Here is a 19,626-nt window from a genome sequence, read left to right as displayed (position 1 = left end):
GTGCAGGCTGTGCACGTGGGATGAGTGCAGCACGTGTGCGCTGTGTGCACACGGGGTGCGCGTGTGTGTGGGGAGGTGCAGCACACGTGCAGGGTGTACACCCCATGTGTGGGTGTGTGCAGGGTGTGTGGGTGTGCATACGGTGTGTTTATGCACTGCATACATGCAGGGTGTGCACCAGGGGGGTGTGTGTATTCGGCACACGTGTGCTCGGCTGCACACCGCCGTGTCACACTCCCACGCAGGGTTCCACATGCGCTGTGTCACACAGGGTTGCACAGGCGCTGTGTGTGCTCCACGCACTCGTGCAGGGTTGCACACCGTCGTGTCACGCTCCCACGCAGGGTTGCACACGCGCTGTGTGTGCTCCACGCACTCGTGCAGGGTTGCACACTGCCGTGTCACGCTCCCACGCAGGGTTCCACACAGGCTGTGTCACACAGGGTTGCACACGGGCCGTGTGTGCTCCACGCACTCGTGCAGGGTTGCACACCGCCGTGTCACGCTCCCACGCAGGGTCCCCCACGGGCCGTGTCCCGTCCCCCCGCGCTCTCCTCGCGCTCCCGCGCGTGCTCGGGGCGGGCAGCGCGCGCGGCGCAGGGGGCGGGGCGTCCTCGGGGCGTGGCGCGGGGGGCGTGGCCCGGCTAGGCGCGGGGGCCGCTCCCATTGGCGGCGGCGCGGGGGGCGTGGCGCGGGGGCCGCTCCCATTGGCGGCGGCGCGGGGGGCGTGGCCGGGGGGCGTGGCCCGGCGTGGCGCGGCGGCCGCGGCGCGGGGACAGGCGCCGTTCCCGGGGCCGCCATGGCCGCGCCGCCGCCGCCCGAGAAGCGGATCCTGTGCGTGGGGCTCGCGTGTCTCGACGTGATCAGCGTCGTGGGGACCTACCCCGAGGAGGACACGGAGACCAGGTGCCCGCGGCGCCCGGCACCGGGGCTGGAGACGGCACCGGGGCTGGGGGCTCTGCCGGTACCGGGGCTGGGGACCCTGCTGGTACTGAGGCTGGGGAATCTGATAGCACCGGGACTGCGGGGCTCTGCTGGTACCGGGAATGGGGGCTCGAGACGGCACCGGGACTGGAGGGCTCTGTCGGCACCAACAACGGCACCACGGGCTCTGCCGGCACCGGGGCTGGAGGGCTGGAGATGGCACCGGGACTGGGGGGCTCTGCTGGCACCGGGGCTGGGGGATCCCTGCTGACCCCGCGCTGCAGTGACGCAGTGACGCAGTGATGCAGCAATGCAGTGCCCCGTGCCGGTGCCCGCCGCAGGCCGCGGTGGCGCAGAGCGGTGGCCGGTCCCCCCGCGGTGGCCGTGCCCTGCATCCCGCCGCATTGCGCTGCAGGTGCCTGTCGCAGCGGTGGCAGCGCGGCGGCAACGCCTCCAACTCGTGCACGGTGCTGGCGCTGCTGGGCGCTCCCTGCGCCTTCATGGGCTCCCTGGCGCCCGGACCCGCCGCCGAGTGAGTGGGGCCGGGACCCCCGGCCGCGCCGGCGCCTCGTCCCGGTGCAGCTGCAGTGCTGCAGCGCCCTGCAGCCACTGCATGCGCCCGCGCCGCTCACACCGCCCTCCTCCCCGGCAAGCTTCATCGTGGCGGATTTCCGGCGCCGCGGCGTGGACGTGGCGCACGTGGCCTGGCAGCCGCGCGGGGACGTGCCCTGCGCCTGCTGCGTGGTCAGCGCCGCCAGCGGCTCGCGGACCATCGTGCTGCACGACACGTAAGGGCGGCCGCCGCCGCTCGAGGAGCCGATTGACCGTGATCCTGCGCCCGCCGCCGCCGCCAATCGCCCCCAATCAGCCCTCGGAGCCGCCCGGGGCCGGCGCCGTTAATCATTGACGGGGCCTCTGTCCCCGGGGCAGAGTCGAGCCCGGCGCTGCCCTTCGCCCCGGGCCGGCCCTGACCCCCCTCCCCGCCGAGCAGGAACCTGCCCGACGTGACGGCCGGGGACTTCGAGCGGGTCGACCTGGAGCAGTACAAGTGGGTGCACGTGGAGGTGAGCGCAGGCCGCGGCGCAGCGCGGTGCAATGCGGTGCAGTGAAGTGCAGCGCGGTGCAATGCGGTGCAGCACGGTGCAATGCGGTGCAATGCGGTGCAATGCGGTGCAGCATGGTGCAATGCGGTGCAATGCGGTGCAGCATGGTGCAATGTGGTGCAGCACGGTGCAGCCCCCCAGCACTGCGAGGGTGGCTGGGGACAACAGGCCCCGCTGTGCAGTGCGGTGCTGCCAGGCTGTGCCAACAGGCCCAGTGTAGCTGCCAGGCCAGAGTGTGCAGTGCCAGGCTGGGCCATGCAGTGCCAGGCTGGACCATACAGTGCCAGGCTATGCCGTGCAGGGCCATGCAGTGCCAGTCTGTGCCATGCAGGGCCGTGCATAGCCGCGCAGTGCCATGCAGGACGGCGCAGTACAAGGCTGTGCCGCAGAGTGCCAGGCTGTGCTGTGCAGGGCCGTGCAGTGCCAGGCTGTGCCATGCAGTGCCGTGCAGTGCCAGGCCGTGCCGTGCAGGGCCGTGCAGTACCAGGCCGTGCCGCGCACCCCGCTCATGACCACTGCGCTTGGCACTGGCCCTGGGGCCATGTGGTACCCTGCAGATGGTGCAGTGCACGTTGCGGTGCGACACTGCATGTCGCAGGGCAGCACTGGGTGTCGTGGTGTGACACTGTGTCACAGTGTGAGACTGTACAATGCGACGCTGCATGCCGCGGTGCCATGCCGTGCACCGCAGTGTGTCCCTGCATACCGTGTCGCTGCACACCATGTGGCTCCACTGCAGGCCCGCAATGCAGCGGAGCAGCTCCGCATGCTGTGGTGCACTGCAGTGCAGTGTGTCACTACGCTCTCGGCAGGCCCGCAATGCAGCGGAGCAGCTCCGCATGCTGCAGTGCAGTGCAGTGCAGTGCAGTGTGTCCCTGCACACCGTGTCGCTGTACCCTGTGCCGCAGGCCCGCAATGCAGCGGAGCAGCTCCGCATGCTGCAGTGCAGTGCAGTGCAGTGCAGTGTGTCACTGCACACCGTGTCACTGTACCCTGTGCTGCAGGCCCGCAATGCAGCGGAGCAGCTCCGCATGCTGCAGCACGTGCAGTGCATTGCAGTGTGTCACTGCACTCTCGGCAGGCCCGCAATGCAGCGGAGCAGCTCCGCATGCTGCAGTGCAGTGCAGTGCAGTGCAGTGTGTCACTGCACACCGTGTCGCTGTACCCTGTGCTGCAGGCCCGCAATGCAGCGGAGCAGCTCCGCATGCTGCAGCGCGTGCAGTGCAGTGCAGTGTCACTGCACACCGTGTCGCTGTACCCTGTGCCGCAGGCCCGCAATGCAGCGGAGCAGCTCCGCATGCTGCAGTGCGTGCAGTGCAGTGTGTCACTGCACACCATGTCGCTGTGCTGCAGGCCCGCAATGCAGCGGAGCAGCTCCGCATGCTGCAGCACGTGCAGTGCATTGCAGTGTGTCACTGCACTCTCGGCAGGCCCGCAATGCAGCGGAGCAGCTCCGCATGCTGCAGCGCGTGCAGTGCAGTGCATTGCAGTGTGTCCCTGCACACTGTGTCGCTGTACCCTGTGCTGCAGGCCCGCAATGCAGCGGAGCAGCTCCTCATGCTGCAGTGCAGTGCAGTGCAGTGTCACTGCACACCGTGTCGCTGTGCCGCAGGCCCGCAATGCAGCGGAGCAGTTCCGCATGCTGTGGTGCAGTGCAGTGTGTCACTGCACTCTCGGCAGGCCCGCAATGCAGCGGAGCAGCTCCGCATGCTGCAGCGCGTGCAGTGCAGTGCAGTGTGTCCCTGCATACCGTGTCGCTGTACCCTGTGCCGCAGGCCCGCAATGCAGCGGAGCAGCTCCGCATGCTGCAGTGCAGTGCAGTGCAGTGCAGTGTGTCCCTGCACACCATGTCGCTGTACCCTGTGCTGCAGGCCCGCAATGCAGCGGAGCAGCTCCGCATGCTGCAGCACGTGCAGTGCAGTGCAGTGTCACTGCATACCGTGTCGCTGTACCCTGTGCTGCAGGCCCGCAATGCAGCGGAGCAGCTCCTCATGCTGCAGCGCGTGCAGCGCCACAACGCGGCGCGTGGCCCCGCCCACCGCGTCGCCACCTCCGTGGAGCTCGAGAAGCCCCGCCCAGAGCTGCTGCAGCTCCTCCCCCACGGTGACGTCGTACGTGCAGGACGCAGCTGATTGGACCGCAGGGCGGGAGGGGGCTGCAGGGGGCGGGGCTGCCTGGGGGGCGGGGTCTGATGGGGGCAGTTGGGGGTCGCTGGGGGGGTCCCTTGGGTGGGGGGGGGGGGAGGCGAGAGGAGGTCCCAGGGCTGCAGTTTGGAGGTCCTGGAATGGGGGGGGGGGGTTCCAGGATGGGGTCCTTGGGGATGGATCCTTGGGTCGGGGGTCCCGGGATGGATGGGGGGGTTCCAGGATGGGATTCCAGGATGGAGTCCCTGGGTGGATGGGGGGGAGTATCCCAGGATGGGGTCCCAGGATGGGTGGGGGGGTCCCAGGACGGGGTCCCAGGATGGATGGGGGGGGGGGTCCCAGGATGGGGTCCCTGGGTGCACGGGGGATCCCAGGATGGATGGGGGGGGTCCCTGGGTGCATGGGGGGTCCCGGGATGGATGGGGGGTCCCAGGACGGGGTCCCTGGGTGCACGGGGGATCCCAGGATGGATGGGGGGGTCCCAGGATGGATGAGGTCCCCAGGATGGATGGGGGGTCCCTGGGTGCACGGGGGGTCCCAGCGCCCCCCCCCCCAGGTGTTCATCAGCAAGGACGTTGCGCGGAGCCTGGGCTACGCGTCGGCCGCCGAGGCGGTGCAGGGGCTGCGCGGCCGCGCGCGCCCGGGGTGAGCGCCGCGGGGGGACGAGGGGGACAGGGGGGACACGGGGGACAGGGCCATGTGAAGGACGGGGATGTGGGGGACAGGGGACACAGAGACAGGGGGATGGGGGGGACATGGAGGGCAGGGGGACAGGAGGGACAGGGGCACACGGGGAGCAGGGGGACGCAGGGATGGGGCCATGCAGGGAATGGGGGGACACGGGGGACATGGGGATATGGGGGATGGGAGCATGCGGGGGACAGGGGCATATGGGGACACAGGGACAGGGGCACCCGGGGGACAGGGGGACAGGGGGACGCGGGGAGGGGGACATGCAAGGGACGGGGGGACATGGGGATGTGGGGGACAGCGGGACACAGGGACAGGGACACACAGGGGACAGGGTCACCTGGGGGACAGGGGTACGCAGGGCAGGGGCCATGCAGGGGACAGGGGCACCCGGGGGACAGGGCCATGCAGGGCCGGGGCAGGCGGCCCCGTGCAGCCGGCGCGCTGGCCGCGGCGCAGGGCCACGCTGGTGTGCGCGTGGGCCGAGGCGGGCGCCGACGCCGCGGGGCCGGACGGGCGGCTCGTGCACTCGGACGCGTTCCCGCCGCCCGCCGTGGTGGACACGCTGGGCGCCGGTGACACCTTCAACGCCGCCGTCATCTTCGCGCTGGCGGGAGGTACCCGCGGCGGGGGGCGGCGGGGGGGTGACGGCCGCGCTCCCGCTCACGGCCCCGCTCCGCAGGGCAGAGCCTGCAGGACGCCATCACCTTCGGCTGCCGCGTGGCCGGCAAGAAGTGCGGCCTGCAGGGCTACGACGGGCTGGTGTGAGCGCGGCCCCGCGGCCCCGCGCGCCAATAAAGCTGCCGCAGCGCGGCCCAGTGCGTGTGCCCGGCGCGGGACGGCAGGGCGGGAGGCTGCAGCGCCAGCGACGGGCACTGCAGCGCCAGCGCGGACTGCACCGCGCACTGCACCACACCATGCAGTGTGCTGGCCCCATGCGCTGCACTGCATCGCACCATGCAGTGTGCTGGCCCCATGCGCTGCACTGCACCATGCAGTGTGCTGGCCCCGCGCGCTGCACTGCACCATGCAGTGTGCTGGCCCCCTGCACCGCACCACACCATGCAGTGTGCTGGCCCCATGCGCTGCACTGCATCGCACCATGCAGTGTGCTGGCCCCATGCGCTGCACTGCACCATGCAGTGTGCTGGCCCCGCGCGCTGCACTGCACCATGCAGTGTGCTGGCCCCATGCGCTGCACCGCGCCATGCAGTGTGCTGGCCCCATGCGCTGCACTGCATCGCACCATGCAGTGTGCTGGCCCCCGTGCGCTGCACTGCACCATGCAGTGTGCTGGCCCCATGCGCTGCACTGCACCATGCAGTGTGCTGGCCCCCCCGCACCATGCAGTGTGCTGTCCCCACGCGCTGCCCTGCACTACATGCACCCACATTGCATCATGTCAGCACAGAGGCCCCTGCGCCCAGTGACTCTATGGGATCTGCCCCAGGGCCGGGGGAGACCCCCCCATGTCCCCACGTGACTGTGCCACCCTGTGTGTCCCCTTGCCGTCCTGCTGTGGCCTCCCCGTGCAGAGTGACCCCCGTGTGCCCCTCACCCTGTCCCCAGGCGCACCCTGGCCCCGGTGCAGTCACCGCATGGAGCCCCATGTGACTGGAGCTGCACGGGGGGGGTAGGGGGGGTGTCCTCATCCTGCACCGGGCAGGGACGGGCTCAGCAGTGCCGGGGGTGTCACAGGGCACCTGCCAGCCCAGCCGGGCTCGGGGTGGAGCCAGGTGACAGGTGACACGGTGGCACCTCCGCCCCCGCCGGTGCCCCAGTGCCCCCGCGGGTGGCTCCACGCTGGCAGCCATCGGGCTGGCACTGGGCAGGGCGGCAGCGCCTGCGGCACCAAGTCCTGCGGCACGCGCGAGCAGGTGACACTGCACCGCCGCCACGCGCATGCACACACTGCACACGCATGTGTCACACTGCACTCCCCACGCGCATGCACACACATGTCACACTGCACCCCTCCATGTGCATGCACACACTGCACATGCATATGTCACACTGCACCCCCGTGTGCATGCACACACACACACACACACACACACACACATGTGCCACACTGCACCCTCCATGTGCATGCACACACTGCACATGCATGTGTCACACTGCACCCCCCCCACCCATGTGCATGCACACACATGTCACACTGCAGCCCTCGTGCATGCACACACACTGCACGTGTATATGTCACCCTGTGCACTCATCCTGTGTTCACACACGTGCATAGCGCCCGGCCTTGAATGCATTATGCACAGGGGGCTCACTGTACATGCACCCTGCATGCCCGCATGTGCACACGCACTGGCTGCATGCACACAAGCCTGTCACACCATGCCTGCTGTACTCTCACCTTGCATGCACCCAACCACGTGTCATGAGCGTGCACAGCCTGCACGCCCATGTGCACAGCGCCCTGCTTGCACACAGGTTGCACACATGCAATACATGTGTGCCATGCACCGCAGTCTGCATTGCCGGTGCACGTGCTGCACAGACACACACTGCACCATGCCCTGCTCGCACACACACGCGTGCACTTGCACACACATGTGAGCTTGCGCATATGCGCGCACACACACACACACACGTGCACACATCCGCACACATGCGCATGTGCACACACATGCACGCACGCCCACATGTGCACGCGCACGCACAGACATGTGCACACACTCATGCACACACGTGCGCACACGCATGCACACTGGCACACACAGGCGCATGCACACACACGCTGGCACGCACACAGGTGCACACACACGTGCACGCGCACGCACAGGCGCGTGCACACGGGCACGCACACGCGTGCACACACGCGCACGCGCGCACGCGGCCTCCCCCGGCCCCACCGCCCGGGGCTCCGTCCCGGCCCCACGCCGGCCACGCGGGGGTTAAGGGCACCCTGCCCGCCCCCAAGATGGCCGCCGCGGCCACGCGCGCCCGTCCCGGGGCGGGGCCTCGCGCGCAGCGTCACCGGGTGGGCGGGGCGAGGCCGGTCGGGGCGGCGCGCGGGGCCGGGGCTGTCCCGTCCCGTCCCGGGCGGCCATGGAGGCCGAGGCGGCCCCGCGGCCCGCGCCGCCGCCGGGAGTGCTGCTACCGCCGCCGCCGCTGCTGCTGCTGCTGCTGCTGCTCGCGGCCGCCGCCGCCGCGCTCGCCTACTACTGGGCGCGGGTTCCGCAGGTGAGCGCCGCCCCGCTGCCGGTAACGGTCCCGGTGCCGGTGCCGGTGCCGCCCGGCTGAGCGCCCCGTCCCGCAGCGGCCGCTGCTGGCGGGCGGCGCGCGGCTCTGCGCCTTCCTGCGGCGCCGCTGCCCGGCCGTGAGCGAGACCTTCTACCCCACGGCCTGGTGCTTCGAGGGGCGGCTGCAGACGCTGCTGCGCGCGCTGCTGCAGTCCGGCCCGCGCGTGGAATACCGCAGGTGAGAGCGGCCCCGCGCCCACGCGGCTCCCTGCCCACGCGGTTCTGTGTCCACGCGGCTCCGTGCCCATGCGGCTCCGCGCCCGCAGCGAGCGGCTCCGCACGCCCGACGGCGGCCAGCTGCTGCTGGACTGGGCCGAGGAGGAGGAGGAGGGCGCGGGCGCCGCGCGCCCCGTGGTGCTGCTGCTGCCCGGCCTCGCGGGGAACAGCCAGGCCACCTACATCCTGCACCTGGTGCGGCGCGTGCAGCGCGCGGGGTACAGGTGGGTCCTGCGGCGCCGGGAGCGGGCAGAGCCGCGGCCCCCGTGCACCGGAGCTGCGGGGGAGCCCGGGCACGGTGAGCAGCGCAGAGCCGCGGCCCCGGCACCGCGCAGCCACATGGACGGGCTGCGGGTGATCCCGGTGCCGGGGAGCCGCGCGGTCCAGGTGCAGGTGATCCTGGTGCCGGGGAGCCGCACGGACAGGGTGCTGGGGAGCCACGCTGTCCAGGTAACCCCGGTGCGAGGGTGCTGCAGCCCTGGTGCATGTGGGCACCATGCGGGCTCTGTGCCGGGGCGCTGCAGCCCTGGTGCATGTTAGCACCGCAGCCCTGGTGCAGGTGGGCGCTGCAGCCCTGGTGCATGTGGGCACCATGCGGGCTCTGTGCCGGGGCACTGCAGCCCTCGTGCATGTTAGCACCGCAGCCCTGGTGCAGGCGGGCGCTGCAGCCCTGGTGCACATGGGCACCATGTGGGCTGTGTGCCGGGGCGCTGCAGCCCCAGTGCATGTTGGCACCGCAGCCCTGGTGCAGGCGGGCGCTGCAGCCCCGGTGCACATGGGCACCATGTGGGCTGTGTGCCGGGGCGCTGCAGCCCCAGTGCATGTGGGTGCCATGCAGGCTGTGCACCGCAGTGCATAGTCCTGGTGTATGTGGGCGCAATGTGGGCTGTGTGCCGGGGCGCTGCAGCCCGGTGCATGCCAGCACTGCAGCCTGGCGCAGGCGGGCGCCGCGCTCCCGCCGCTGCTCCCTCCGCAGGGCCGTGGTGCTCAACAACCGGGGCACGAAGGGCGAGGAGCTGCTGGTGAGCGGGGGGGCCGGGCGCTGCAGCCCCCATGCGCCGCTGCCCGCGCTGCCGCCAACCCCCTTCCCGCAGACCCCGCGGACCTTCTGCGCCAGCAACACGGAGGACCTGGAGACGACCGTGCGGCACCTGCGGCGCCGCTTCCCGCAGGCCCCGCTCGTGGCGGCCGGCGTCTCCCTGGGCGGGTGAGCGGGGCTGCGCGGGGCTGCGGCGGGGGTTGCGGCGGGGGCTGCATGGGGCTGCGGCGGGGGCTGCACGGGGGCTGCGGCACCGCTCACGCAGCACCCCGCAGGGTCCTGCTCCTCAACTACCTGGCGCGGACGGGGCGCGCGGCGGGGCTGGCGGCCGCCATGGCCATCTCGGCCACGTGGGACTCGTTCGACACCATGGAGTCGCTGGAGCGGCCGCTCAACGCGCTGCTCTTCAACCGGCAGCTGGCGGCCGGCGTGTGCGGCATCGTGCGCAGGTGGGCGCGGGGCGGCGGGCGCGGGCGGCCGCGCGGGACCCCCGCTCACCGCGGCCGCGCAGGAACCGGGCGCTGCTGGAGCCCAAGTGGGACGTGGAGCACATCCTGCGCGCGCGCTGCATGCGCCAGTTCGACGAGCGCTACACGGCGCCCGCCTTCGGCTACGGCTCCTGCAACGACTACTACCGCGCGTCGAGCCCCGCGCGCCACGTCCACGCCGTGCGCGTGCCCGTGCTCTGCCTCAACGCGGCCGACGACCCCTTCTCGCCGCTGCACGGTGAGCGGCGCCGCGCGGCGCGGGGGCTGCGGCGCCTGCTGCACCCCGGCTCACGCGGCGCCGCGTCCCGCAGCCATCCCGGTGCAGGCGGCGCAGCGCCTGCCCCACGTGGCGCTGCTGGTGACGGCGCACGGCGGCCACATCGGCTTCCTGGAGGGGCTGTTCCCGCGGCACGGCACCTACGCGGACCGCGTGTTCGCGCAGTTCATCCGCGCCGCGGCGGAGCACGGCGACGAGCTGCGCGGCCTGGACGAGGAGGATGCGCAATAAAGCTGCGCCCTGGGCCAGGGCTCCCGCGTGGCGGCTCCTGCGTGGTGGTGCACACGGGCACACGGGGCACACGGGGTGCACGGGGCACATGGGGCACACGGGGCGCACACAGGGCACACGGGGCACACACAGGGCACACGGGGCGCACGGGGCACACACAGGGCACATGGGGTGCACGGGGCGCACGGGGCACACACAGGGCACACAGGGCACATGGGACACACACAGGGCACACGGGCGCAGCGCGGCCGGCGCTCGTCTTTAATGGCAGCGGGGGGACGCGGCGGCGCTCGGGGCCGCCCCGCACGGCCCCTTCCCAGCGCCCCCCGTCCCGCGGCCCCGCGGAGCTGCAGCGGCCGCTGCTCCCTGCTCCGCGGTCCCTTCCCGGCGCGGGCGGCAGGGCCGGCTACAGGAATCCGGGGAACAGCAGCTGCAGCAGCAGGATGGCGGCCACGATGAGCGCGGCGCAGAGCAGCAGCAGCGCCCACACGGGCACGGAGCCTGCGGGCGGGAGAGCGGCGGGCAGCGCCGGGACCCCGTGTCCCCTGTCCCCGGTGTCCCCCGTTCCGCAGCCATCCCATCCCTGCCATCCATGTCCCTGCCATCCATGTCCCTGCCGTCCCCGTCCCACCATCCCCATCGCGCCGTCCCCTTCCCTGCCGTCCCCGTGGCCCCATCCTCACTGTCCCTGTCCTGCAGGCCCCATCCCACCATTCCCGTCCTTGCCGTCCCTGTCCCTCGCCGTCCCTGTCCCACCGTCCCCGTCCCTGCCATCTCCATCCCACAGCCCCCATCCTGCCGTCCCTGTCCCCAGCGTCCTTGTCCCCGCCATCCCCGCCATCCCCATCCTGCCGTCCCCGAGTCCACGTCCCTGTGTCCCCGTCCCGCTGTCCCTGTCCCCATCCCGCCGTCCCCGTCCCCGCGCGGCGCTCACGGCGGCTGGGCAGCAGGTGCAGGTGGCAGCGGCTGTCCACGGCCACGCTGAGCAGCGCCGCCTCGTTGCCCCCCAGCAGCTCCCGGCCCTGCCGGCTGTCGGGCACGAAGGCCACGTCGGTGACGACGATGCCGTGCGCCTCCTTCACGTAGTAGAGCCGCTGCGGGGACGGGCGCAGCGCGGTGAGCGCGGGGGGCAGCACGGTGAGCGTGGGCGCAGCCGCACGCACCCACCTGCAGCGAGAAGGCGACGTGGATGGCGACGGAGCCCGTGACGGTGCCCAGCCCCAGGAAGGTGCCCGAGTCGCTGCGGGGAGCACGGTGAGCGCATGGCGGCCGTGCCGGGACCCGGGCGCCCGCGGCCGCGCGCACCTCACGGACAGGCAGGACACGACCTCGGCGCCGCAGGGCCGCGTGAGCAGCGGCAGGAAGCTGCGGCCGTCCCACTTGGTGAGGAAGCAGGGCGGCGGGCGGCGCGCGCGCCGGTGCGGCACCTGCACCGTGTAGAGCCGCAGGGCGCCCGCGCTGTCCTCCACGGCGCCGAACCTGCGGGCGGCGCGGCTGAGCGCGGCGCGCGGGGCCGCCCCGGCGCGCGCGGCGCCGCCGGTACCTGCAGGCCTGGTAGCGGTAGGGCCCGTCCGGGACGCCGGGCAGGTTCTCGCTCCAGCGCAGCCCCGTCACCAGCTGCTCCCGCTGCCACACGCAGCACTGGAAGTCGCGGCCCGCGGTCACCACCTGCGCGCAGGGACCGCGTGTCGGAATGCGGCGCCGCAGCCGCGGCCCCCGCCGCCCGCCGCCACCACCTTGTTGTCGGGGCCCAGCGCGATGTCCTCGATCTCCCCGTCGTGGGCCTTGAACTCCAGCGTCTTCTTCATGCTGGGGAACTGCAGCGCAGAGCGCGCGGTGGCACCGATGCAGCCGCCGCGGCCGCCGCGGTGCCCGCGCGCGCACCCACCTCCCAGAGGCGCAGGAAGCCGTCGGCGCCGCCCGTGGCGAGCAGGGAGCCGTCGGCGCTGAAGCGCACGGCCTTCTGCAGCGCGTCGGCGCTGAAGTCGGTGCGGACGCTGTGCAGCGTCTCCACGGCCAGCTCCTCGCGCGGGCCCTGCGCGCCCGGCCCCGGCGCCGCCGCGGGGCCCTTGCGCCGCCGCAGCCCCGTGTCGGGAGCGCGCGCTGAGCCCGATGCCGCCGCCGCGGCCGCCCCGGCGCCGTCCTCGTCGCCCCGCACGCGCAGCCGCAGGATGTGGCAGCTGGCGTCCTGCCCCGCGGCGATGAGGTCCCCGGCCAGCGCCATGGTCATGGTGGCGCGGGTCTCGGTGTCGTGCGAGTGCAGCAGCGACGCGCTCAGCTGGCCCCCGATCTGCTCCAGCTGCAGGAAGTGCTGCGGGGCGGGGGGCTCAGCGCGGCGCCGCCACCGCGGCCACTGCGGCCACCGCAGCCACCGCCACTGCGGCCACCGCGGCCACCGCGGCCACCGCCTGGGGACCCTGTGCTGCCCACGGCGCCCCCCGCGCCGACCCACGGCCTCCCCTAACACCAATCCAGGGCTCTGCCCCACGGCTCCGCCCCACACCGCCCCACATCCTCCCCCCACACCGACCCCCAGCTCCCTCCCAGCACCCCCGCACCCCCAGGCCGCTCTCCATCCTCACCCCAGTGCCCGTGCCCCCCTCCCCACTCGTGACCCCCCCCCGCTCCCCACGGCCCCGCGCCCCCCCGGTCCCCCCCCGCACCACGCCGTTGCCGATGCCGGTCTTGGCGGCGCCGCCGCCGCCCGCCGTGATGGCGATGGGGCGGCGCGGGTGCACGCGGACCGTGTAGAGCGGGAAGGGCGCGCGGTACAGCTCGGCCGGGCGGCGCGGCGCCATGGCTGCCGCACACGTCAGCGCGCGGGACACGCCCCCCGCGGGACACGCCCCCGGCGGGACACGCCCCCCGCGGGACACGCCCCCCCCCGCGGGACACGCCCCCCCCCACGGGGAGACGCCCCCGGAGCGGGGACACGCCCCTAGAGGGAAGGACACGCCCCCGGAGTGTGGACACGCCCCCAGAGCGGCAGCTGCGCATGCGCAGGGAGCGCGGTGCGAGGGCCGTGGAAGGAGACGCGTGTGCGCACGGGGATGGTGTGTGTGTGTGCGTGTGCAAGCGGCGTGCAACAGGCGGCGTGTGTGTGACTGCTGTGCGTGTGAATGGGGATGGTGTGTGTGTGCAAGCATCGTGCAACAGGCGGTGCGTGTGTGACTGCTGTGCGTGCGCACGGGGTCGTGTGTGTGTGTGTGTGCAAGCGGCGTGCAACAGGTGGCGCGTGTGTGACTGCTGTGTGTGTGAATGGGGATGGTGTGTGTGCGTGTGTGCGTGTGCAAGCGGTGTGCAACAGGCGGCGCGTGTGTGTGACTGCTGTGCGTGTGAATGGGGATGGTGTGTGCGTGTGCAAGCGCCGTGCAACAGGCAGCGCGTGTGTGACTGCTGTGCGTGTGAATGGGGATGGTGTGCGTGTGTGTGTGTGCAAGCGCTGTGCAACAGGCGGTGCATGTGTGTGACTGCTGTGTGTGTGAATGGGGATGGGGTGTGTGCGTGTGCAAGCGCCGTGCAACAGGCAGCGTGTGTGTGACTGCTGTGTGTGTGAATGGGGATGGGGTGTGTGTGTGTGCGTGTGCAAGCGCCGTGCAACAGGCAGCGTGTGTGTGACTGCTGTGTGTGTGTGCACGGGGTCGTGTGTGTGTGTGTGCAAGCGTCGTGCAACAGGCAGCGCGAGTGTGTGACTGCTGTGCATGTGCATTGGGTGGTGTGTGCATGTGCAAACGCTGTGCAACAGGCAGTGTGAGTGTGTGCTGCACGTGTGCACGGGGTTGCGTGTGCAAGCACCATGTGTGTGGGCGTCGCGAGTGTGTGTGTGTGTGTGTGTGCAGGTGTGGTGAGGGGCAGGTGCGCACACATGCAGCTGCAGTGCAGTGCGTGCGCAGTCGTTATGTGTGTGCAAGCGCTGCACACAGGGCAGCGTGTGTGTGCAGGGGACAGCGTGTGTGTGCATGGGACAGTGTGTGCACACTCACTGTGCACGGGGAAGTATGTGTGTGCAGGGCACAGTATGTGTGTGCAGGGTCAGCGTGTGTGTGCATGGGACAGTGCGTGTGCGCACGGCGCAGTGTGTGCACACTCACTGTGCACGGGGCAGTATGTGCATGCAGGGCACAGCGTGTGTGTGCAGGGGCAGCGTGTGCACACTCACTGTGCATGGGGCAGGGTGGCTGCAGCCCGTGCAGCAGCCGCCCTGCGCAGTCCCGGCACCAGGCCCTGCACATGCAAGCACCACCCCGCTGCAGCGGGACCGCACGTGTGCCCAGCGCCCATGCGCGGCCGTGGGGACCCTGTCCCTGCATGCAGAGCCCTGCGCAGGGCCCGGGGCCTCGTCCCCTCCCACGCTGCTGCGCCCGGGCGCTGCGGACGCGGGTGCAGGGGCTGCCGCATCCCATGCAGGGCCGGCGCAGGCACCGCGGGGGCTGCGCGGGAAGGAGCTTTATTGCGGGGAGGGGGCGCAGAGGGGCCGTCCCGGGCGCAGGGGGCAGCGCGGGGACGCGGCGGCGCCGCCGGGCCGGGCTCCCGCGGGCAGCGGCGCCGGCCGCGCTTTGATGCGCCCGCGTCAGAAGGCCGTTTCCTGCACGGAGTAGGCGGGAGCCCCCGCGGCGCGGACGTAGCCCGGCCCTTCCTCGTCCTGCGGGCGCCGCGCGGGGCCGTTGGGCAGCCCGTTGCTGCTCTTGGCGGCGGCGCCGTCCGGCTCCTGCACGGAGAGCGCCGTTGCAGGGGGGCACCGCGGTGCGGACGCGCGCCGCATCCCGCGGCCCCTCACCTGCTCCGCGCGCCGCACGCCGCAGCGCAGCCGCTCGCGCCACTTCTCGGGCAGGCAGCAGAGCAGCCGCGGCAGCACCGGGTAGATGGTGCGGGGGTCCACGGCGTGTCCCGGCGTGGGGCCTGCGGGCGCAGAGCGGGGGTCCCCGGGCGCGCAGCCCGTGGGCATGCGGCACCGCGGGGCGCAGCCCCCCAGCACGCAGCCCCCCGATGTGCAGCCCCATGGAGGTAAAGCCCCACATGCAGCCCCCCAGATGTGCACCCCCCCAGTGCAGCCCCTTCTGCATCGTCCAGACTGCAGTGCGCCCTCAGCTGTGCACCCCTGGATGCACAGCCCCACTGCAACCCCAGATGTGCACCCCCCATGCACATCCCCACTGCACCCGCATGTGCACCTCCCCGATGCACAGCCCCACCACACCCCCAGATGTGCACCCCCATCTGTGCAACCCCCCATGCACAGCCCCATTGCATCCCCAGCTGTTCAATGCCAGCTGTGTCCCCCCGTGCACAGCCCCACTGCCCCCCAGATGTGCACCCCCAGCTGTGTATCCCCAGCTGTGCACCCCCATGCACAGCCCCATTGTATCCCCAGCTGTGCACCCCCATGCACAGCCCCACCGCCCTCCCGGATGTGCATCCCCCCCAGTGCAACCCTCCAGGCGTGCAACCCCCAGTGCAGCCCCTTGTGCATTGTCCAGACTGCAGTGCATCCCCAGCTGTGCAACCCCCCCGATGCACAGCCCCATTGCACCCCCAGCCGTGCGCCCCCCACGCACAGCCCCACTGCACCCCAGATGTGCATCCCCCAGCTGTGCACCCGCCCCATGCACATCCCCACGGCCCCCAGCCGCGCGCCCCGCGGTGCCGCCCCGCACCGGTGACGAGGCTGACGAGCAGCCCCACGAGGACGACGGTGGTGGAGTTGTGCGCCGTGTACCACATGTACGAGAGCTGGTAGAAGCGCTGCAGGCCGCCGGCGCTGGGGGGGCAGCGGGCGCCGTGGGGCGGCTGCGCGGCCGCCCGCCCCGTCCCCGCGTCCCCGCGTCCCCTCACCTGCGCGGCGCGGCCGAGGGGGCGGCCAGCGTGGCGGCCAGCGCGGCGGTGACGTTGGCGGCGGTGCCGTTGGCCGGCGCGGCCGCGCGCGCGCCCTGCACCAGGCTGCCGATGCCCACCCAGAAGGCCATGGCCAGCCCGGCCGCCAGCCCCACCACGGCGCCCTGTGGGGCCGGCGTCAGCCGCGGCGGGGCCGGCATTGACCATGGTGCGGCCGGCGCCGCCGCGGCCCCCGCGCCCCCCGTCCCGTCTCACCGCCGCGTTGGCGCACGGGAAGAACATGCCGAGGCAGAAGAGGCCGAGCAGGGGGCCGCCCACCATGCCGAAGATGCTGAGCGCGGCCTGCAGCATGGGGCCCATCATGGACGAGACGTAGGCCATGCCGAGGCAGAGCAGCCCGTAGCCCAGCGCTGCGGGGCGCGCGGCGTCACGGCGGGCGGCGGCGGCACCGCCGCGGCCCCGCGGCCCCCGCGCTCACCCAGCAGCTTGGACAGCAGCGTGGCGCGCGCCTCCGACAGCCCCGGCGCGTGCGGCCGCACCAGGTCCTCCATGGTGACGGTGGCCAGCGAGTTGAAGGCGGACGAGATGGTGCTGCGAGCGGAGCGTCAGGCGGCGGCGGCGGCGGCGGCGGGAGCGCGCGGCGCCGCCGGGACTCACCTCAGCGAGCCGCTGAACAGGCAGGCCACGAAGAGCCCCGGCAGCCCCGGCAGCTCCCGCAGCACGTCCATGACGAAGTACAGCACCAGCTGCGCACAGGGCGTCAGAGCGGCCTGCGTCCCCGCGCACCAGTGCCGTGCAGCGTGTCCTGTGTGCCCCGTGTGCCCCATGCACCCCGTGTGCCCCATGCACCCCGTGTCCTGTGTGCCCTGTGTGCCCTGTGCCCCAGGCACCCCTGTGTGCCCCATGCACCTGTACCCTATGTCCCCCATGCACCCCGTATCCTGTGTGCCCTGTGTGCCCCATGTGCCCCATGCACTCCATGTCCTGTGTGCCCCATGCACCCCACACACCAGCACTGAGTCCTGGGCACCCCATGCCCTGTGCGCCCCATGCCCCGTGTGCAGTCCATGCACCCTGTGTACCCCATGTCCCCCATGCAGTGCATACCCTGTGCAGCCCGTGCACCATATGCACGATGCACCCCATGCACCCTGTGCGCCCCATGCACCCCATGCACCCTGCACACCAGCATTGAGCCCTGGGCACCCCATAGCCCTCGTGCAGCCCACACACCCCACGCAGCGCACACCCCGTGCCCTGCTCCCCATGCACCCCACACACCCCACGCGCCCCCCACCTGGTCCGAGGAGGCGCCGTGCGCGGGCGCCAGCGGGTGCTCGCGGTCGTAGGCGAACATGACGAGGCCGGTGAGGCAGCTGAGGCAGAGCACGATCTGCTGGCAGGGGAACACGGCGTAGCAGGAGCTGCGGGCGGCGGCGGCGGTGAGCGCGGTGCAGCGCGGTGAGCACGGCGCAGCCCCCGCCCCGCGGCACTCACAGCACGGCCGCGCGCTCGCTGCGCGAGCTCAGGTACCGCTGCACCTGCGCCTGGTTCACGCCGTACAGCGACAGCATCATGAAGACGCCGCCGAGCGCCAGCGTCCAGAACGTGTGCCGCTCGAACGGGTCGGGGTCCAGGCTGCGGGCGGCGCGGCGCCGTCACGCCGGGCACCGTCACGCCGGGCGCCGTCACACCGGGCGCCGTCACACCGGGCGCCGCCGTCGCGCCGCGCGCCCCCCGCCCCACGCGTCTCACTCGATGCCGGCGATCTTGCCCGCGTCGTCCGCCAGGCGCCACACGCGGGCCATGCCGCCCACGCGGCGCGCGCCCACCGCGATCACCGCCAGCTGCCCCGCGAACATCACCAGCGTCTGGAACACGTCGGTCCAGATGACGGCCTTGAGCCCGCCCTGCGGGGGACGCGGCGTGAGCGGGGCCGCGCGGCGGGAGCGGGGCCGTGCGCCGCGCCGCGCCGCGCTCACCAGCGTGGTGTAGAGCGTGCAGACCAGCCCCATGGTGAGCACCGAGCTCCACAGGTCGAAGCCCGTCACTGCAGGGGGACGGGCGGTCAGGAGCGGCGCCGGCTCCGCGCGGCGCCCGCGGCCCCGACCCCCTACCTGCGTTGAGGGCCAGCGCGGGCGCGTACAGGACCACCCCCATGTAGACGACCTGCGGGCAGAGCGGCGCTGGCGGCGCGGGCGGCAGCGGCACCCGGCGCCCGCCCGCCCCGACCCGCGCTCACCATCTGGAAGATGAAGGTGACGGTGCCGCAGATGCGCACGGTCTTGTTGAAGCGCAGCTCCAGGTACTGCGGGGCACGGGCGTCACCGCGCGGCCCCGAGGCGCAGGGAGCCCCAAAACAGCCCCACGGTGCTGCAGGGGGCCCCGACACGGCCCCAAGGCGCAGGGAGCCCCAACACGGTGCAGGGAGCCCTGACACGGCCCCACATGGTGCAGGGAACCCCGACACAGCCCCACGGTGCCATAGGGAGCCCCGACACGGCGCAGGGAGACCCAGCAAGGCCCCACGGTGCCACAGGGAGCCCCAACACGGTCCTTTGGTGCAGGGGAGCCCCGACCCGGCCCCACGTCCCAGGGGAGCCGCGGGGCGGCCGGGCCGCGGCCGCTCACCTCGTAGGCGCTCGTGAGCTGCAGGCGGTAGAAGACGGGGATGAAGACGTGCGCCGGGATGAGCAGCCCCAGGAAGTAGGAGCAGCCGAGGAACCAGTACTCGGTGCCGAAGCGGTAGATCTCGGCCGGCACGCCCAGGATGGCCACGGCCGACTGGAAGCTGGCGAGCAGCGAGAGCGCCACGGGCAGGCAGCCCATGCTGCGGTCGGCCAGCAGGAACTCGCGCACCGTGCGCTGCCGCCCGCCGCTCAGCGCGTAGAACAGCCCGATGGCCGACGACAGCACCAGCAGCAGCGCGAAGATGATGTAGTCGGCGGTGCCGAACTCCATGGCGGGCGCGCGCCCTGCGCGGCTGCTGCCCGGCACGGCTCACGGGCCGCTCGGCATCGCGCGGCGCTGCGGGACGCGGCGCCGGGACCTTCGCTCGCGCCGGCGGCCGCCGTCGTCTCAAGGACCCGCCGGGGGGGCCGGGACGTCACGTCGGCGCTGCCGCCGCCCCCGGCGGGGCTGGATCCGGCGCCTCCGCGGGGCTCCGAGGGCCGGACGCGCGGGGCGGCCCCGCCGAGCGCGGGGGAACGGGAACCTGCGCCGGGGAACAGGGCGCGCGGCTGCGGGAGCGGCCCCGGCGCCGCGACCCGCCCGCGCGGAACGACCGGCACCGCCGCCCCGGCGGGTCGGACCGCCCGCCCCCACGGCGGGCTGGGGCCGGCGGAACCGGCACCGCGGCCGCAGAACCGGCCCCGCAGCGCAGCCCCAGCCCCGGTATCGCAGCCCCAGCCCCGGTACCGCAGCCCCAGCCC

The 19,626-nt window shown here is 72.6% G+C and overlaps 4 protein-coding genes across 6 annotated transcripts; 2 read left to right on the top strand and 2 right to left on the bottom strand.

Annotated features, from left to right (window-relative positions):
* Positions 1–766: 766 nt before the first annotated feature.
* KHK (ketohexokinase) lies at positions 767–5,649 on the top strand. Of its 2 annotated transcripts, XM_088530740.1 has the most exons (8): positions 767–906; positions 1,340–1,456; positions 1,578–1,712; positions 1,916–1,988; positions 3,992–4,138; positions 4,728–4,816; positions 5,321–5,478; positions 5,544–5,649. In XM_088530740.1, the coding sequence occupies exons 1-8, from the start codon at positions 800–802 to the stop codon at positions 5,627–5,629; spliced, it is 912 nt and encodes a 303-aa protein (XP_088386866.1). In that variant the 5' UTR covers positions 767–799; the 3' UTR covers positions 5,630–5,649. The 2 variants fall into 2 exon arrangements, with proteins under 2 accessions (XP_088386866.1, XP_088386867.1); XM_088530741.1 differs by lacking the exon at positions 1,578–1,712.
* A 2,269-nt stretch (positions 5,650–7,918) lies between these two features.
* Positions 7,919–10,363, top strand: ABHD1 (abhydrolase domain containing 1). The gene is made up of 8 exons (XM_088530758.1): positions 7,919–8,053; positions 8,115–8,290; positions 8,379–8,552; positions 9,305–9,350; positions 9,423–9,535; positions 9,643–9,816; positions 9,879–10,093; positions 10,167–10,363. Exons 1-8 carry the CDS (start codon positions 7,919–7,921, stop codon positions 10,361–10,363), a joined length of 1,230 nt encoding a protein of 409 aa, XP_088386884.1.
* A 406-nt stretch (positions 10,364–10,769) lies between these two features.
* Positions 10,770–13,164, bottom strand: PREB (prolactin regulatory element binding). Its single transcript, XM_088530737.1, has 8 exons — positions 13,027–13,164; positions 12,252–12,674; positions 12,100–12,180; positions 11,907–12,031; positions 11,669–11,842; positions 11,531–11,603; positions 11,298–11,457; positions 10,770–10,864 (listed from the first exon to the last, which is right to left on the bottom strand). The coding sequence occupies exons 1-8, from the start codon at positions 13,159–13,161 to the stop codon at positions 10,770–10,772; spliced, it is 1,266 nt and encodes a 421-aa protein (XP_088386863.1). The 5' UTR covers positions 13,162–13,164.
* Positions 13,165–14,933: 1,769 nt separating this feature from the next.
* On the bottom strand, positions 14,934–19,162 carry SLC5A6 (solute carrier family 5 member 6). Of its 2 annotated transcripts, XM_088530747.1 has the most exons (14): positions 18,827–19,162; positions 18,438–18,503; positions 18,313–18,364; positions 18,178–18,245; positions 17,951–18,105; positions 17,693–17,833; positions 17,493–17,619; positions 16,853–16,941; positions 16,674–16,786; positions 16,451–16,605; positions 16,196–16,359; positions 16,018–16,121; positions 15,141–15,262; positions 14,934–15,071 (listed from the first exon to the last, which is right to left on the bottom strand). In XM_088530747.1, exons 1-14 carry the CDS (start codon positions 19,154–19,156, stop codon positions 14,934–14,936), a joined length of 1,824 nt encoding a protein of 607 aa, XP_088386873.1. In that variant the 5' UTR covers positions 19,157–19,162. The 2 variants fall into 2 exon arrangements, with proteins under 2 accessions (XP_088386873.1, XP_088386872.1); XM_088530746.1 differs by having other exon boundaries at positions 14,934–15,262.
* Between the last annotated feature and the right edge of the window lie 464 nt (positions 19,163–19,626).

The sequence above is a fragment of the Tinamus guttatus genome, unplaced genomic scaffold (genome assembly GCF_059628265.1).
Source record: "Tinamus guttatus ecotype Peru unplaced genomic scaffold, ASM5962826v1 Tinamus_guttatus_pri_ptg000386l, whole genome shotgun sequence".
NCBI classification, from domain to species: domain Eukaryota; kingdom Metazoa; phylum Chordata; class Aves; order Tinamiformes; family Tinamidae; genus Tinamus; species Tinamus guttatus.
This window is presented reverse-complemented; position numbering and strand designations above follow the sequence as displayed.

Excerpts from the sequence above, each read along its gene's own strand:
- KHK (XM_088530740.1), top strand. The coding sequence starts at position 800 with ATGGCCGCGCCGCCGCCGCCCGAGAAGCGGATCCTGTGCGTGGGGCTC. Across the intron at positions 1,457-1,577 it reads GCGCCCGGACCCGCCGCCGA|CTTCATCGTGGCGGATTTCC; the intron begins GTGAGTGGGGCC and ends CTCCCCGGCAAG. Across the intron at positions 1,989-3,991 it reads ACAAGTGGGTGCACGTGGAG|GCCCGCAATGCAGCGGAGCA; the intron begins GTGAGCGCAGGC and ends CCTGTGCTGCAG.
- ABHD1 (XM_088530758.1), top strand. The coding sequence starts at position 7,919 with ATGGAGGCCGAGGCGGCCCCGCGGCCCGCGCCGCCGCCGGGAGTGCTG. Across the intron at positions 9,536-9,642 it reads GCCGGCGTCTCCCTGGGCGG|GGTCCTGCTCCTCAACTACC; the intron begins GTGAGCGGGGCT and ends AGCACCCCGCAG. Across the intron at positions 9,817-9,878 it reads GTGTGCGGCATCGTGCGCAG|GAACCGGGCGCTGCTGGAGC; the intron begins GTGGGCGCGGGG and ends GCGGCCGCGCAG.
- PREB (XM_088530737.1), bottom strand. The coding sequence starts at position 13,161 with ATGGCGCCGCGCCGCCCGGCCGAGCTGTACCGCGCGCCCTTCCCGCTC. Across the intron at positions 11,458-11,530 it reads ACGTCGCCTTCTCGCTGCAG|CGGCTCTACTACGTGAAGGA; the intron begins GTGGGTGCGTGC and ends CCGTCCCCGCAG. Across the intron at positions 10,865-11,297 it reads GCACCTGCTGCCCAGCCGCC|GCTCCGTGCCCGTGTGGGCG; the intron begins GTGAGCGCCGCG and ends TCCCGCCCGCAG.
- SLC5A6 (XM_088530746.1), bottom strand. The coding sequence starts at position 19,156 with ATGGAGTTCGGCACCGCCGACTACATCATCTTCGCGCTGCTGCTGGTG. Across the intron at positions 16,942-17,492 it reads ACGGCGCCTCCTCGGACCAG|CTGGTGCTGTACTTCGTCAT; the intron begins GTGGGGGGCGCG and ends CCCTGTGCGCAG. Across the intron at positions 16,787-16,852 it reads CTGTTCAGCGGCTCGCTGAG|CACCATCTCGTCCGCCTTCA; the intron begins GTGAGTCCCGGC and ends CTCCGCTCGCAG.